The following is a 17,192-nucleotide window of genomic DNA, read 5'->3' as shown; positions in this document are numbered from 1 at the left end:
GAGCCACCACTCTTCAGAGCTGCAGAGTAGGTTCCCAAGCCACTCCCATAGTAGGCTTTTCCTATTATATGCCTGAAGAGATAGCATGTACACGACCTATAAAGTCTGGATAAGTGGGCTTTCTAATAGGTTTATCTCAGACTCTGCACACACCAAGCCTATGGAACAGTTGCATTTCAGAGCAGGTCACCTCAACACATAAGGAGGGTCAGGATAGATGGAGATATATATAAACAAGCTTCATTTTTCTCACCCCATAAGGCTGGGGTGACATCTCACAGATGTCAACTTCTCTCAGTGAAGCTCCTGTTCTCTGCAAGTCTTGTGCCCTTGCAGCCCATCACAGAAGCTGTGATTTTTAGATACTATGCAAAAAGCAGTTTTGATGTGATGTACCTATTGTGTGTACTAAGGACATCGTTCCCCCCAGGAGGCTGTAAGGTGCTAAAATGCAGTTGTCGTGATTGACATGCACGGCTTCTACCTGAAAATAGCACCCGAGTGGCAGAAACCTTGCTTTCAATTGAAATTTAGCTGGTTTTGTGTGGTGAGCAGTGGAGTATTTCCATTGTATCAGCAAATGTTAGGAACCTTATTCTCCTGTTCTTGCCCTTTAGAAATAGGAATATTTTATGCCAGAAGGGAATTTTCTTACTGCAGAAGCTGCTCTGAACTATTCTGAGAAAACTCAGATTATGGCCTCCCTTTTCCTTTAATTTTTGCCTCAAATTTGAAAACTTAGCAGTATGAATTTTTAAAGTTTGTTGTTCAAGCGGCTTGCTCCAAACAAAAACTGCTGGGAGCCAGGCGAGTTCTGCAGAGGTAACTCATCAGGGATGCTGCAGTTTGAATGGCAGCTCAATGTCTTGGAAATGTGTTTTCCGTCAGAGCTGCCTACGAACACAGAGCAGAGAGTACACGTGGGAGATCTTTTCAGTGAGCTGTGCTCTGGAAAGATGGAAGCCACTTGAGAGATGAAAGCTCTAAATGCAGCTGTGCTGGATGGGAATCCAGAAGTAATGCTCCAAGAGTCAGCCAGACATCTTGAGCTCTGATAACATCCAAGGTCAACTCAAGATACCAGGTCTGTTGTCTCTAATCTAGAAGTCATTTGAAATGGGTATCAGTGAGGATGCAGTCTTCCCTTCAGCCAAGCATTCTTTTCCTAAAAGGACTGTATATTCAGAGACATAGCTCTGGAAAATACTGTGTATAATAGCATTTGCAAAAGGGACATGTTTACTAGTGATTAGTGCTTTCAACAGTAGCTCTATAAATCACTGAATACTGACTCGTTCCCCTCCTCCCCCCTCCTCGAAAATGTTTTTGCAACTCTTTGGTTATATTTTCTGGATACAGCTAAAAATCACTGTTTTGATAACCTTTGAACTCCAGTCTTAGCATGGGTATGTTATTTTGGGGAAATAGTATGTCTGACCTCAAAAAGGAGGCTGAGTTTAATTTTTAAAGCAGGCGATAGCAAAAGTGTCTTGTCCATTTAGTGATACAAACCTAGATCAAAGATTGTGTGAGAACTACAGCAGACAGGTTCAGAAATCCTTGGACGAACTGCAAATGGGAGGACACTAGGATGCTATGATACAGCATCTCACTGTCTAGGTATGCAAAACGTTCACTTAGCAGAACGGTTAATCCTCAGTGATGTTGAAAACTGACACTTTTTCTGGGGAAGTATCAGTACTGCATATGCATTGATTAAAAGCAAAGTAAATACATGTTATGGTAACATTACAAGATGCTGCTTTTCTCAGGTAACAGCTCATTTTGTACTTAGCTGCATGAAAATTAGAAGTTAAGCTTCAGGCTATGGCGAGCACTGCGGGGCAAGATTACATGAGGAATGCTTTCTGTTGAAGAATGTTTTGGGGCCTTTTTCTCCCCGCAGGAGAGCCACACAGAAGAGCATGAAGGTGACGAGCAAGTCCATGAACAGCCCCAGCAGCAGGAGGAGTACTGACTCACCCAGCGGCTCTGACAATTTTCGTTTTGTGTGAGAACTTTCTTCTGGAGAATGGAACATGTGCGGCCTCAAACTTGAAATCAGTTCACTCCCAGTCTGCCATTAACATTTATGTACCATAGTGAGTGCCAGCCAACCACTGCATTCTGTACCCATACTTTGCCAAGATGCATTTGCAGACGTCTTCTTTCAGTGTATCTTCCCAAGAGGTTGTAGGGCTACATCACCTACTGTACATCACTTCAACTTCACCACTTGGCTGCTTGAGATTTGTTCTGCTCTTTAAAAAAATATATATATTTATTTTTTTTCTTTTTTTTTTTGTCTTAAGTATGATACACTTGTAACTTGTTCTAACATATTTATATTGGCATTTTGTGTGGCAAGAAGTACCGTACCACTAGCTGTGTCTCTCACTTTGTGGTGCTTTCGCGTTTTCTAGTGCATCTGCCTTGGGGCATAAATTCGGTCAAACAATTGGAATAAAGGGATACAGAGGAAGTCATAATCAAGCCATAACAATGAGATGTGTTGTGGAGGAGAATGCTTGTGTTGCTCACGTTTATTCCTTTGCTGCCTTCACGAAATGCAAGGCAAAGCATCTGTTTCACTAGCAGAGATTTAAACCCCTGTGTTAGAAAGCTTGTTAGAAAGCTGCATGATATGTTTTTTGGCTTATTTTTGGAGGAACAGACATCCACTTAAGTTTTTTGAAAACCCTCCCAGTTTCCTGACTAGTCAATAGACATTTCCCAGCTTTTCTTCCTTCCCGAGGAATCCAGCCCCAGCCTCCAGCTGCAGCTCTGCCTCCGCACAGTTCAATGCTGTTGGAGGAGAGAAATCTCCTTGACACAAGTGTAGCTGCAGGACATGATCTCTGCTGTCATACTTGGCTTCCCACCCCTCAGAAGAGGACAAAGTAGGCCAGCCATTTCTTTTCGCCATCCTTCCCCTTCTGCTGCCCTGGCCACATGAGTTGGAAGACAGAGATTTCCTCACTGGTGTAAAGCATGGGGAAAGACCAGCAACAGCCCTGGCCCTGAACTCCCTGTGAGTGAGTAGCAGACACTTTACGGGTGTTGAGGCTGCTTACGAAGCACAGAGGGGCAGTCAAGGGATCCTTCTGGAGACAGAACATACATCACAGGGGGACCAGCTCATCAAGGGCCACAGAGCCGGTTCTATGCTTGGCTGAGCTTCCTCCAGTGAGGCCAGTGCAGTGCAGAACCATGTCTGCCCTGGAGATGTCTGCAGTGAGAGAGTTCCCTTCCAGCGCTGCCCCATTGCCCTGTTCTAAATGATGGTATTTTATAAACAGAGGTATCTTGAAGTATGCAAAGCATTCTGTATTTTTCTCGTAAAACTGTGCATTCTAGTCTCTCTGAATATTTAATGCTTGGTATTCTCGGTCTCTCATTTGATTTTCCTAGTTCTGGATTGTTACGCTGATTTAGCAGGCACGTGCAAGTCCCATCCCAATCAGCAGTCACTGGAAAACTCCAAAGCCTAATGAACAGCTAAATCATGTTAGACCTTCACAGGCTTCTAAAGCGTAAGTTCCCAGCTTTACGCTTCCATGGAGAGGTTTTCAGTTAATCAACCCCCTGGTGCACACAGACACATGCACATGCAGTTTTCTGTTCCTAATCGATCTTCTGCAGCTAAGTGGCTCTTGGCTAGATGTGAGAACCCTGCTGTTGTGTGTTGCACCACAGACAATGTATAAAATACTGTTAAGCACTAGAACAGGTATTTCCAGATCCTTGATCCTCCCCCCGCTCAGCAGAAGTTTCTGGACCCTGCAGGCTGAAGGTTTCCCAGCCCTGTCTCCAGCACTGGCCTCACATCCTATCCAGTGATGAAGTGGAAGTACTGCAACCTGCAGGCCAGCGCTTTCCTTTCCTTTCTTGATTGGTTACAAATAAGGTCTGGTTTATAAAAAATGTGTATATTCCAAAATAAGTATTTCCAAGAATCACCACAAATGGGGGAATTGTCATTTTTGTTGTATTTGTGTTTATTTAGAACATATGTACTTATTACAATTGTCATTGTAATAAACAGTAGTTCTTCATAATACTGTTGAAGAGCAGTTACTAATTTTTTTTCCAGACTCCTATAACCTGTATGGGATTTCTGATGGGGCAAGGAGTTTGAGATCAGTCTATAAACTTAATTCCATCAGCACCAATCTCCGCTTACTGCAGTTCATCCTTCTGCTGATACTTGAGCAGATGCATGGAGAGCACTTCAAGAGAAAATGTATTTCTAAAGGTGCAAATGGTTAGGGTTGCTGAGCTCCCTGGAGGGCTCATAGCCAGGCTCATGTGCACCTCTCCTTTTCTCTCTTTGGAGCACATAATAATTCTAAAAAGCTGAACTTCATCTGCTGAAAATTCCTTATATCCTATTTCTGGTCTGAAGACCATCGCCCTCTCACTGCTTGTATCAAGGGGGGGAGTGACTGATGTAGGGAGCCGGGGCAGTAAAATACCATGTGGGCACTAGAAAATTGGCTGTGTTGAGGGGAGAGCAATGCTCTGAAAGGGGAAAGAGTTGTCCTTCTCCCCCCACCCCCTGTGAGTAACCCATTCTTCTGTTATGGTTTTAATATGCATTTGTAATTACATTTACTAAATAGCACACCATAAAGCTTTGGTTATATATTAAATGTAAACTGAAAGGAATGTAAACATATGTATTAATTATAAATAGATAAGTAATGGCATAATAGATACAAAAAAGTCTTATTTGGATGTATCAGTCGTTTTACATTATCCACAGATTGTCGCATGGTAGAGTAGATTTTTGTCTGAATATGTGAATAACTTGCGTTTATCTTTTTACATATTTAATAAAAAAATATATGTTAAAATCTGTCTAGCTCTAGAGACTATTCACAACATTCTAAAATAATACTTTTCTGGTTTAAATTCGTATTTTTTTCTTCACTAGTGACTGTATATGGGAGCAGGAAGAAAAAGGCAGCTGCTTTAGAAAAAGGTTCACTTCTTCAGTATGTGTAGGTAATATCTGCTTCCCCAAGAGCTCAGCAACTGTATCCCCTTCTACAAATCAAAAATGAGAATGTATGTATGTGCATGTAAACAGAACATTCTTTATGGTAAATGCTTTCCAATTTCAGAGTACTAAATCTCTTGTTCTGTCTCAGTGTTGATACAGCAAAAGCAAAACTTGCAGCAGCCAGGAAGTGTAGAGAACTATAACAAGGGCACTGAAGCTCCCAGTGGACTTTTCTTGCAATGGCCAAGCAGTCAGGGGTGAATCTTCAGTGCAGTACATAAGTCACTTTCATTGTACATTAAGAAATTGGGGGTTTGGAAGAAAAGGGGGAAATAATTGAAATTCTTTCAGCTCTTTGCAGCATAAGCAATATTGCTGCAAGTAGTTGCTGCTAAATCTCCAGGGCTTTGAGCCTTAGGTCAGGACTTCTTTCTGCCGTGAACTGAAGCTACCTGGTTGTGTGCCACCACTAGAAGATCAGCTTAGGCCTCTCTGATGCCTTCAGGTATTCCTGGGGCTTAACCACTGCCTAGCCCCACTTAGGGAAGGTTTCTAATAGAGATGGGGAGGATGAAGCCCATTTCCAACCCAGGCACTAAAACCTGGGAAAGCAGCGCTAGTTTGGTTGCTTCTCATAAGACTAGGGGGGAAGCATGTCTCCGGGCTAGTGCAAATCCTCAGCATAAAAAAGTTATTTACTTTCCAGCTCAAATAGTTGAAAACTTTCTGCCAGAATGTTGTGACTGTTAGGTCATGTACATACCAGTATCTGACTTTGCAGAACAAATCTGTGACCATGCTGCCCTAGGAACAAAGCATTTTTATTCCCATTCAATTGAACCAGTTTCCATCTCAGATGGCTAACAATTCAATATATACACTGTGCAATACACGGTCTCTTTTCATACTTGTCTTTATAGAGATTGTAGTGACAAGTTGTTTGAGAAAGGAAAAAGAAAGTTATTTGCCACATCTTCATATAGAATGTGAGAAAGCTGACTGGAGCTTAATTTCCTTTGAAAGTGATACCGTATTTCTCTTTAGAAAGGTGCAAGTGCAGGCAGGTTGTGGCAGTTCAAGTTTCATAATTTCATTTAATGAAATATATTCAAAATACTCCATTAGAGTGCATCAGATTGTGCAGCTTCTGGGATCCTTATTTCCAACTGTTTCATAAGACAGAGGGAAAAGGGAACCCTGTCCACAGAGTGCCTCCAGTACAACTACATTCAATCCAGAGGTATTTTTCTTTATTGTATTCTAATTATTTTCTAGTCAGGGCTTCCTCCAGATGATACTTTTGATGAGTGGGTTAAATATAAACTGCTGAAATAGGTGAGACATTTGTGGCATTGTAGGTGGTATCGGACATAGTATTTCACTTCATCAAACAGATTGCTGGGTCTATGTCTCTATCAAACTTGGTCCCCTTCAAACACGGAACTGCCTTTTTTAGCAGCCCTCATTAAATAAACAGCTGTCAGTCCTTCTCTGAGAAAGAGTCCTCGGGCAGATAGGGAGTACCACTGGGGAAACCCCATGCTGCCTGGGCATCATGCATGGTCACCCTACCAGTGAGGAGGAAGGCTGGAAGACCCCTTTCTTTGTTCCAGCCCTGGAGCTGGACCACAGTGATGCTGGAGCATGCAGGAGCCTCCCTTCCCTGTAGGGCTCTCTGCAATCGCTCCAAATTAGCTTTAACAGGATGACCTGTGTCCTCGCTTAACTCAAACCTCCAGCTGCTTGAACTGTGATTGTAGTAGGATGTTCGTTTAGGTGATGGGACCTTCAGCATGCTCGTTTTGCAGGTGGAAAGTGCATATTTTCAAACCATAAGAAACTTTGCAAGTTGGTTTGAATTTTCTGCTTTGTGAAGAGGGGAAGCTGATGTGCGGGCTTGTCCCCTGGTACCTGCGGTAAGTGCTGCCAGGGGAAATCAGCCCAACTGATGTTGTGGTAGATCAACTGCTCTAACAGGCAGTACGAACTTAAACTGAAGCTGTTCACAAAGATATGACAAGTCAGTGCTCAGCTGAAAATATTAATAAAAGCTACTGATTAAGGGCATATTAATGGGGGAAAAAATAATACGGCTAGTGATAAACCAGAGAAATGGTCTAAGAACTGAAGAAGGTGAACTTAAGGCTCAGCAGCTCAACAACTATGCTTCTGCCCAGCTTCTGGCAAGCGAGATAGTTAATTAGTTAATAAACATGCCAGTCCATCAATCACATCCCTCTGTGTAAGAAACGTAATCTAATGCTTACCTTGGGGAAAGTGGGCAGATTGTTTCATTAGTGCTTCAAGGCCACAAAGTCCCTCTGGCTAGGGTAGCATATGAAAAGAGATGAAACTTAAATTCTTACTCCTTCCTCCTAGGCACGCAGAAAACCTACATATATTATAGATGAAATGAGCGGTTTACATCTGCATGTGAACATGTAATGTTTAAAAACAGCTTTTCTTGCCTTTTTTTTTCCTCCCCTCATTATCTAAAACCACAAGAATTTGTTTCAAACACACAGGCAAATAATGATTTGCTTTGTATTTTGCACTCATAGATGATGTTTGACTAATTAGTTTTGCAGTGAAACATGAGAATCTTCAAAGGTTTGTTGGCCAAATTTATTCTCAGCTGGTTACCTTTGTAGGGTATATTGCTTGTAGCTACTGAAATACCAACAATGTGCTTGTTACTGCCTAGAAAATAAGTATAAAGGCCAGGTGCTGCTGTAAGGAGCCTGCACTTCTGACTGATACAGGTCAGCTGAGATTCATCTTAATGCCAGGAAAAAAAAGCCCCATACGTTTTAAAAACACTGTACTGTACCCATAGCTTTCTGATCTCATTCTCTTTTCTTCACACATTCATGTGAGGTGAGGGAAAGCCTGAATGTGCGTAAGCCCTTGAGGAGGTTGCATGGAAGAAATGAGTTGTGAGAAAACAAACACGGAAAATGAAGCAGGCACAGATGTCTGAGTGGGAAGGAGATCCAGGGAGGGTTTGCATTGCCAGGGTCCCACTGGTGACTAGGCTGGGAAAAAACAGTGCTGCTTATAAACCATCAAGGGTCTCATGGAACCTGGCATGGATTTATCCAGGACTTTGGACACAGTGGCAAGGAGGAGGAAGACAAAAGCTTCAGAGAGGATAGTAACACAACGTTACTGAAGAGAACAAATATTAGCAGCAGAACAATTTGGTAAACACCTCTCTGCTGGACAGGAATCTTCCTCTGAGATGAAACATCTTGCTGCATAGCTCATTGTCGCAGTGGTTCGGATATCTGGACGTATCTATTCTTTGGTTATTTTAATCAGATTAATTCCAACTATGTATCGCATCAGAAGAGTTGCAAATCTCCATGTCAAGTATTACAGTCTGATCATAGTGCAGGTGTTCACTCCTGGACACGTTTCTTCAGGGAAAAGATGTAAATGTTCAAGTGCTCACTCAGCTGTCTCCCCTACAGAGGAATCACAGAGATTAGCAACCAGTTTTGATATGCTTCACAGTTCACCCTCTCTCTTCTCCTGGTCAGAGAGAGGAGAACCCAACCACATTCCTTGCATACTTGGGGACCTTGAAGTACATAGGTACCAACAAAGACCTGTGGTCTTTACATTTCTCTTGCAGCACACTGATGGAAAGTTAAATTGCTATGGACCAGATTCACAAATGACATAAACTGTGCTGGAGCTGAGCCACACCAGGTATTTCCATTCTGACCTCCACTGACTGGCCCATATTGATGCTGAGGTAAAATCTACTATGATGCTAATGTCTGCTGACAAAAGGCTTCTTTCAAAGAAAAATCCTTACATCCCAGAAGTGTACCTTAAATAAGAAAATGCTGACCAACTCCCTGTGAAATGAGATCTTTGCCATGCAACGTGTTTCATCTAAAAGCAAGCCCCCTATTAAGACACTTTCCTAAGGATAATTTGACAATACTCTTTAAAAAGAGAGGGCATTAACTGAGAAAAAAGGAGCTTAAGCAGCAATTCAGATGACAACAAATGACAAAACTGATATCTAGCAGACACAAAAATGCGCTGCTAAGACTGAATGAACTAAAAAACATTCATGACTCCAGCCTGAGAGATGCTAACAGAGGGCCAATAAAAGATTAGAAATTGGGACAACTATTTTGCTTGCAGAGTCAAAGCAAATTTAACCTTATTTTATGAATTCTCTTTGTGTCACTTTGCATTTTACCTTCCTATTTTTTCAGTCAAATAACCTCAGGAAGAAGAAAGGAATAAAGAGGTGGGATCATTCACACCACTTGAGTCAAGTGCTGCATAAAAAACAGCCCATAAATATTCTGACTGTGATGGGTTTAAGTGTTTAAGTTTACCAAAACAAAACTGGTTTAAGTCAAAACCAGTCAGCCACATTGGAATAATTTAAGTCACTGAAGTTTCTGCACATGTGAGAAGGTACCACCTGCAGTAAAGTGACTTTTTTGAAACTTTAGACTAAACAAAACAATACATGCTAAAAACAACCCAACGATAACTGAACATCCAGACTCCTGCATCGCTGCCCCAGCTAGACAGCGCAGAAACTATTCCCGGATCCCATCTTCCTCCCTTCCCCAGTGCAGTTCTCCCATGGCCACTCACCACGCACACCCCATAGTGCACATGGGCAGCCGTGACCAGCGCAGTGAATACAGCGAGCACGGCTTCTTCCATCCAGCCCAGCAGCCCGGAGATGGCTGCATAGACCACCAGTGCCAGCGGGAAAAGGAACCAGTGGAAAAGCTCCGGCCGAGTGCTGCTCATCTGGCAGATGATCACCTTGCACTGTCAGAGCAAAAAGAGCCAGGTGAGAAGTGCTGGGTCTAGGCAAAAGCATATCTGTTTTCTCTACAGGTTGCTTTTGATGAGGGGAAAACAAAGCTAAAGTTCAAAATGGGGCCTGTTTCTGGTGAGAAAACTACTATAGATGCACCTTTGTGCCTCATTGTCTGTGAGTCATCAGAGAATCATAGATTGGTTTGGATTGGAAGGGACCTTAAAGCTCATCTAGTTCCATCCCTCCTGCCATGGGCAGGGACACCTTCCACTAGACCAGGTTGCTCCAAGCCCCGTCCAACCTGGCCTTGAACACTGCCAGGGATGGGGCAGCCACAGCTTCTCTGGGCAACCTGTTCCAGCGTCCCACCAGCCTTGCAGTGAAGAATTTATTCCTAATGCCTAATCTAAATCTACCCTCTTTCAATCTAAAGCTGTTCTCCCTTGTTCTGTCACTACATGTCTTGTAAAAAGTCCCTCTCTAGCTTTCTTGTATGCCCTCTAGGTAGTGGAAGGCTGCTCTAAGGTATCCCCAGAGTCTTAAAGGACTTCATTACAAGTAATTTAACATACACACTTCTTTTCTGGAGAGAGTCTTTTGACACGCTTCACTTTATAATCTGAAGCACATCTTTACAAAAAGAGAATTTGTTTGCCACCTCGTGCTTTCACACAGGCTCATGAAGTTGTGATCCCAAATCAAATGTGCCACCACTTAATCACTGAGAGAGTGTATTGGTATTTCAATCAGATGGTGTGACAGAAATATATTCTGATTCATTGTATAGAAGGGAGGAAAGGTAATATATGCCACTTTAAAATCCTGTTTTGCTTTTCTAGCACTCCTTCATGTACTAAACCACCATTTTCTTGGCTCAATCATGGCAGCAGACTCCCTGGAGATATAGCTGGGGGCCCAGAGAAAGGGATCCCATTCAGAAAGGCAGAAAAAAAAGAATGTATGGTGCATGGTTTAACTGAAAGCAATTAGCTTAATTTTACTGAATTCTTGAAACATAATAAGATGAACTTGAAGTTCACATTTTTAAAACCATTTAAGCACATCTGGGTGTTTTGCCTGGTTTAGACTCCTTAAGAAACGTGTCTCATGTACAAAATGCCCTTTACCAAAAAACCAAACAGGTATTTAGACACATCTGAAATATTTTATCAATTGAAGTTTCACTTAAAATTTAAATGTGGTTAAAAATAGATTTTATGCTTTCTGAAAGCTGTGGAAGAGTGAAAAATAATTCATTCATTCCCTGTGCAGTGCCTGAAATCCTGTGACAGCAGCAGTAGGAGTCTGACTATAGGGAAGAAAATACTGGCTTTACTGTCTGTGCTGTGGAAGCTGAAGAATGCAAAGATAAACCATGAAAAAATGATTAACTTTCAATAATGCAAGAAGTAAGCATTGGTACCTAATGTAAATAGTTTTTCATACGAAGCATTATCAGTATTATGATTTTTTTCTTAATAACACTGGGTTTATGAGTCCTTTGGGAATCATTCCAGGGGGTATCAGAAATTGCTAAAGCTATCTATATGCTATAATTTTTCTGGCTGAATAATTGCACCTGTCCAGAGGTTGGAATTCACATTGTTTTAAACGATTATTACCATTTAAAACCACAAAGCATGTGAAGTATAACACTCAATTTGATTGCTTATTAATATTTGCAGCAGTTCACCTTTGGTGTATCACAGGACTGCAAAATGAGACTATACTCTGCTCCCTCAATTCCTTACTCCCTCTGGTCCTGAAGCACTGACTCACACAAGACCTGGATATTTCTGAGACTTGTCCTGTGAGCAAGTCTCAAAGGAAGGTCTAAGCATCTTGGCAAGAGGGGTGGTTAACCCATAAGCTGTCCTGCTGCCAGCTGTGGGGACTGGGGAAAGACATCCTCCTCTCACAGATAAGCAGCATTCCTTTTTCAGTTTAACCAAAAACGTTGGAAATAATAGCCCATCTATCTACCCACTCCCAGGAGGCCATTGCCTTGCCTGACATTGTGTGGCTGTAAGACCAGGTCTGAGACCAGGCGTTTAGCCCAGGGGATCTGCTGGGCAACTAAATATGTTGTCAAAGGCAGGAAAAATTCAGATACTGGCAGGTAGAGAAACCTGGGCTGCAATTTGTGGTCTACAGAACAGATAATGGAAACCCAGCGTCAGAGTATCATGGAGAAGAAAAGCATTGCTATGCCTTACTCTGATACTGGAGGAAACTTATAAGGGACCAGAGGAGGTGAAAGGAAATACAGGCTTGTTTTTCATTTTTAAAATGCTATAAATCCCAACTAACACCCATACATTTTTAATGCTTGCTTCTAAAATGTTGAAAATTTCAACTAACACACATACATTTTTAATTCATGAGAGCCTCTAATGCTGCAGTAGATGTTTTGGTAAAAGAAAAAAACAAGCCCTAAAGAATATGCATTGCACTTACTGTCTAATAAACTGCAGTCTGCTCAGAGGTAGAAGAGCTGCGTGATTTTGCTGAGTTTTAGCTACAGTTTCTGTTTCTTTCTGTTTATTCACATAAAAGTAGAAAGCTGTCTCTAAATACCACCACCACTAACATACTTACAATAACGTTTGAGAAAGCAACCCCAACCATCCATAAAAACAATCTTGGTTGCCTTGCTAATATGTTGACTGGAGATAAAGCCACCCAGACTGTAAGAAGCATGAACAACAACAGAGGTGACACAAGAGGTAGGAGTCCTTCATACAATGAGTCATTCTTCAGTGTTTTCTTTAAATGTGCTCTGTAAATAAATACAATGATTTTATGGAGTAAGAAAATTTGTCTATTCTATTTCCGTACAGTAAACTAAACTCAGCCCAAGAATTCATCTTGCAACACAACTATCTGTGCAAAAGTGCTGCATACCCAGGTATTTTCAGAGAAACTATAGGATACTCCAGTAACATTTATTTCTAGAGTAAAATTATACTGGTTTATTCACATAGCTTCTGGTCAGATTCACCCACTCATCATTGCCTGGCAATGGACCACTAAGCTTACGCAAAGTGAGCTGCAGTACTCTGTTGTAGTTGTCACCCAAATGCACAGCATGCGGGCTTGCTGTGAATTCAAAATAAATATATTTTTAGAGGACGAAACTTCTGACATGAGACATAAAATTACTTCAGTAATATGCCCCATGTTTTCTGTGACAACAGAGCCAAGCACATGGCTGGCACACGTTGCTGTTGTTTAGATCTTCAGGTGATGCTGCCAGACAATCCTGTAGCGTTGCCAAAGTGTAGCCTAAAGGGGAGGCTTTTTTTGCTAATTACAGAACAGGAAAATTAATGATTCGTTGTGGTTTTTTTTGGATATTTTAAGCTGTCTTCTAAAAGTAGTACTATTAAAGGTAGTAAATGACTATTTTCTGTCAGCTAGGAAGAAGATAGATAATTCAAAGATCAGTGGCTCTTTTGTGTATCTTGCATCTTTTTCACTCAGGCAAAACTCCTTGAGAGGTTATAAATGGAGTAGGAGGTTTAATTTATTAAAGGTCACTACCATTAAAGCATTTCTTCATACAAATAGCTCGGAAGAGCAATTCTGTGTACTAGGAAATATCCTGTTTAAAATCTCTGAACATTTGTATTTATAGAAACATCTAGACAAAAAGCCAATGAAAATCTTTCTCATTCCAAAAAAGAATATTCTTCTGATAAAATAACAATTGAGAAGAGGCAGCAGGACGAGGAAACTGAGGAGATGATTGGAAAACTTAAATCCCTCATCCCCAATGGCTTATGTGTGCATCCTTTAAGCAAACCTGACCAGATGTTTAAAATTACTGTGCTCTTCTGTTCAGAGGAATCATAAACCCACTGGAAGGCTTGAGAGAAAATATGTCGAATGATGACTTGAAAAGCAAAACATTAAGAAGTCCTGACATGAAAGAAAAGAAAGCAAATACTAAATGTTCATCTGGTTAAATGCTGCTACTGCCAGGGACTGCCATGCCCAAGGTGCTTCCCTCCTTCGCCCAGTCTTCCCCAAACCAGAGTCCCTTGCACCACTGGTCACCAGCCCCCTCCTGCTGCTGCTCAGCCTTTCTGCCTGTCCTCAGCCTTTCCTGCCCCCCATCTCCTGGCTCTCCATTCTTCCTGCCCCAAACTTGGGCTATTCATGCTTTTATTAACTACACCGAGTGCTGTGACATGAAAAGGGCTGTGTAGGAGCAATGTGTTATTGTCTTATAGCCTCTCCAAAATTTAAATCTTAATATTGATTTCCACTAATTCCTGAAGACAGGCAGTGACAGTCCCTCCTCCAGGACACTTAGGACCTGAGAGACCTAATGTGACAGATGAGTGAAATAAGCTAGCAAATACTAGTGGAACACAGGCAGCATTTAGAAAAATAGGCCATCAGAGTATAAACTTGCCGTGTATAAAACTCCTAGGTGCAGCAAGCCAGCTCTGAGATGTAATCACAGCTTGCCACCTGCCGAGCTTGTATCTGATGGCAATTATCTGCAGACTTCGTACACAGGAGAGTTTTACAGAAGGATCTGGATGACAAGAAAGTACTTCGTGGTGTGCAGGATGATCAGCTACAGGATTTCATTTAGCACAGGTAGAAGTTAAAGTCACATTTGACTGCAAATGACATGGATTGTTTGTAACTACAGAGCTTTCATCAGTGTGAGACTGCCTGGAGAATGGCAAGTGAAAGGAGTTACAAACATGGAAAAGAAACCAGTCAGATTCGGAAAATTGACCCCAAAACCCTTTTACTACATTATCAGGACAGCATGCGGCTGAAAGAAGCTAGGCTACTTCAAGCATTACATTTATTTCTCAGCTGAGGAAACCATCAAATATACAGAATTAAATGGGAGGGGATAGAACTCATTTAATGTTAATTCACTTACCTGTAAATGTTGTATAATGTTTGTGGAAATGAAAGAAATAAACTGAAGCCTGGAAGAGAAGAAGATTGATATGTAATGACAGTTCTGCTACACTGATGACCTCAGAGCTTTCTCATATGGTAACAGAATTAGTGTGCTATTTTAACAATGACTCAGTATTCCTGTACTCATTACAGGATACAAACTGAGTTTGGAGGCTTTAGGCAATAACGAAACCTTCCTCACTCTTCCAAAAGTTAGCTGCTAGAAATAGTTGCTGGTACAGATTTTCTTGAGTAATGAGTGACATTTTTTCAATTCTGATGTAGTTAGCAGGTAGGATCAGTTATTTGTCATACAGGTTCCTCTGCTGGACCCAAGAAACATCATAGCCCCATTTTGCATAAACTGCTCTCTGTTTATATAGGAAGAAAAACCACCAAAGATCTTGCAATGGAATATATAAAGGCAATTAACCTCAAACAGAGCTGCCCACATTACTGGGGAAATAACAGGTTTATAGTTCAATATACTAAGGTTCAACTAATGATCTGCTTTGCTGATACAGCAGCTGAAATGAATTCATTTCTGTGATACAGCCATCATTTGAATGAGTGAGGGGGTTTACTACATTTTTTTAATACATCTCTGACCTTTCTGGAGCTCAGCTTTAACCCACAAAGGACAAGGAATTTGCCTTTGCTAACACTGTGTCTATCTGCATCGGGGCTGGTATTACCAATACAGCTGCCAGCAACCCTAGAGATGCCGGAAGACCCAGTTGTACCCTGTCTGACACCCACATCCAAAATACATTGGTCCACCTCAGCGTCAAAGAAGTCCTCCAGCAAGAAGTGGAAGTTTGAGGTTTAAACAAAAAAGCCAAGTATCATAGAATCATAGAATAGTAAGGGTTGGAAAGGACCTTAAGATCACCTAGTTCCAACCCCCGGCCGTGGGCAGGAACACCTCACACTAAACCATGTCGCCCAAGGCTCTGTCCAACCTGGCCTTGAACACCACCAGAGGTGGAGTCAGCCTAACTGGGTGAAAAGGTATATAAGACCTTTAATCTCTGTTTCCCTGCAGAGCAATCTTGGTTTGTGTTTTTTCTCCATTTTCTGTGTATTGAGGGCTTTTTCCTGTTCTCTTTGCTGCTTGGAGATATTGCTCTAGGTAACATATTTCTGCCCAGCTTTTATATTAAAAGACATGAGGATTGTTTTGGTGCACTAAATTAATACATGATTCCTATTTTGTTATGGTCAAGAAAAGCACTCTGATGTTGTAAACCTTCTGGTTTTACCTTAAAAAAAAATCTCATTTAAGAAACATAGTGTATTGTTTGTATAGAAAAGTAGCAAAATTTAATCTCATTATTAGAAACAATTTTTGTAAATAAGGAAAAATAAGAATGAATAGAGGAAAGAACTGATTTCAGATGACACTGTACTGGGGCTAACACGGCATAGCAGAGTCTTCAGAAATGTTGATGTTTACCATTCAGTCCTCACCAAAGACATACCCAAGTGGTTAGCATGCTCTGGCCACAGTGGCAACTCAAGAGAAAGAAAACTAAAACAAAAAGCAAGAATAGTGGAGATCAGGATTGTTGGAAAACAGGAGCAGTAAAAAGGGATGCAAGAGATCATCTACTTCTCCATTATTTTTCTGGTTATCTTTTAAAGAAAGAGGAGGAATCAAAGAATTGGGGGAAAAAAAGAATATCCAGCCTGTAAACAATTTCAGGTATTGCATTTTTACTTCCTGGCTTTGCTTTTTAGAACAAGTAAGATAAAGACCCCTGATGCTTTACCATAGCAGAAACTCCTTATCCAACAGCTGAAGGATGTGCAATTGAAGGAATATCCCATGAATTTTGTAACTATATTTCTAAAACTCCCAGGCTTAGTACCTTCAGAGTGATCTGTGTTTAATGTGCACTCCGGTTAGCTATGTTTCCTATTAGGCAGGGAGGGCTAGTTCAATAAAATCTTGAGTTACGTACAGCAGTTCCAACATCTGCATCACATTAGAGCAGACATGAGACAAAACATTGACTCTTGAGGTTAAATCTAAATTTCCTGCTGCAATCCTGAAGTTTGATTTGTTGGGAGAAAAGCAACTGAGAGAAACAGAAATAGAGACTAGAACTAGAAATAGAATTCAAAGAGCAATGGCTGCCAACAATTTGTTATTTTTATGAAGTGCCATTTTAGTAAGAAATAACACACTGACCACAAACAATCCCCCAGTTAGCTAAAAGCCACTTTTCGAATGGGGCAGTTACACCAGTTACTCCTCTCTACATGGCTTCGCTTTTAGCAGAGTGAGAGCTGAGGATGCAGGAGGGAAAGCAAAGGGTGTTCCCCTGTTTCTTATGGGATTTTCAAAATTCCATCATTTCCTACAGTATGTTGCTTTCCCATCTTTTTTTAGCTAAGGAGGCCTGGCTTGGGGGCTGCTTTTGGTAGTCATTAAGTCTGCCTTTTAAT

General features: G+C 41.3%; 2 protein-coding genes across 5 annotated transcripts in view; one reads left to right on the top strand and one right to left on the bottom strand.

Annotated features, from left to right (window-relative positions):
- MAPRE2 (microtubule associated protein RP/EB family member 2) overlaps positions 1-4,856 on the top strand; it is a 102,107-nt gene extending 97,251 nt beyond the window's left edge. For all 4 annotated transcript variants that reach the window (XM_030512562.1, XM_030512544.1, XM_030512552.1 and 1 more), the window contains one exon: positions 1,907-4,856. In XM_030512562.1, the coding sequence (XP_030368422.1) occupies positions 1,907-1,978 (72 nt within the window). In that variant the 3' untranslated portion in view covers positions 1,979-4,856. The remainder of the gene's footprint in view (positions 1-1,906) is intronic.
- Positions 4,857-5,806: 950 nt separating this feature from the next.
- The window catches only part of LOC115619745 (ethanolaminephosphotransferase 1-like), a 53,263-nt gene continuing 41,877 nt past the window's right edge, over positions 5,807-17,192 (bottom strand). The window contains exons 7-10 of the mRNA XM_030512531.1: positions 14,719-14,767; positions 12,408-12,588; positions 9,635-9,817; positions 5,807-8,472 (exon numbers count right to left, since the gene is read on the bottom strand). Of these exons, the coding sequence (XP_030368391.1) occupies positions 8,407-8,472; positions 9,635-9,817; positions 12,408-12,588; positions 14,719-14,767 (479 nt within the window). The 3' untranslated portion in view covers positions 5,807-8,406. The remainder of the gene's footprint in view (positions 8,473-9,634; positions 9,818-12,407; positions 12,589-14,718; positions 14,768-17,192) is intronic.

This window comes from Strigops habroptila, chromosome 1 (genome assembly GCF_004027225.2).
Source record: "Strigops habroptila isolate Jane chromosome 1, bStrHab1.2.pri, whole genome shotgun sequence".
NCBI lineage: Eukaryota > Metazoa > Chordata > Aves > Psittaciformes > Psittacidae > Strigops > Strigops habroptila.
This window is presented reverse-complemented; position numbering and strand designations above follow the sequence as displayed.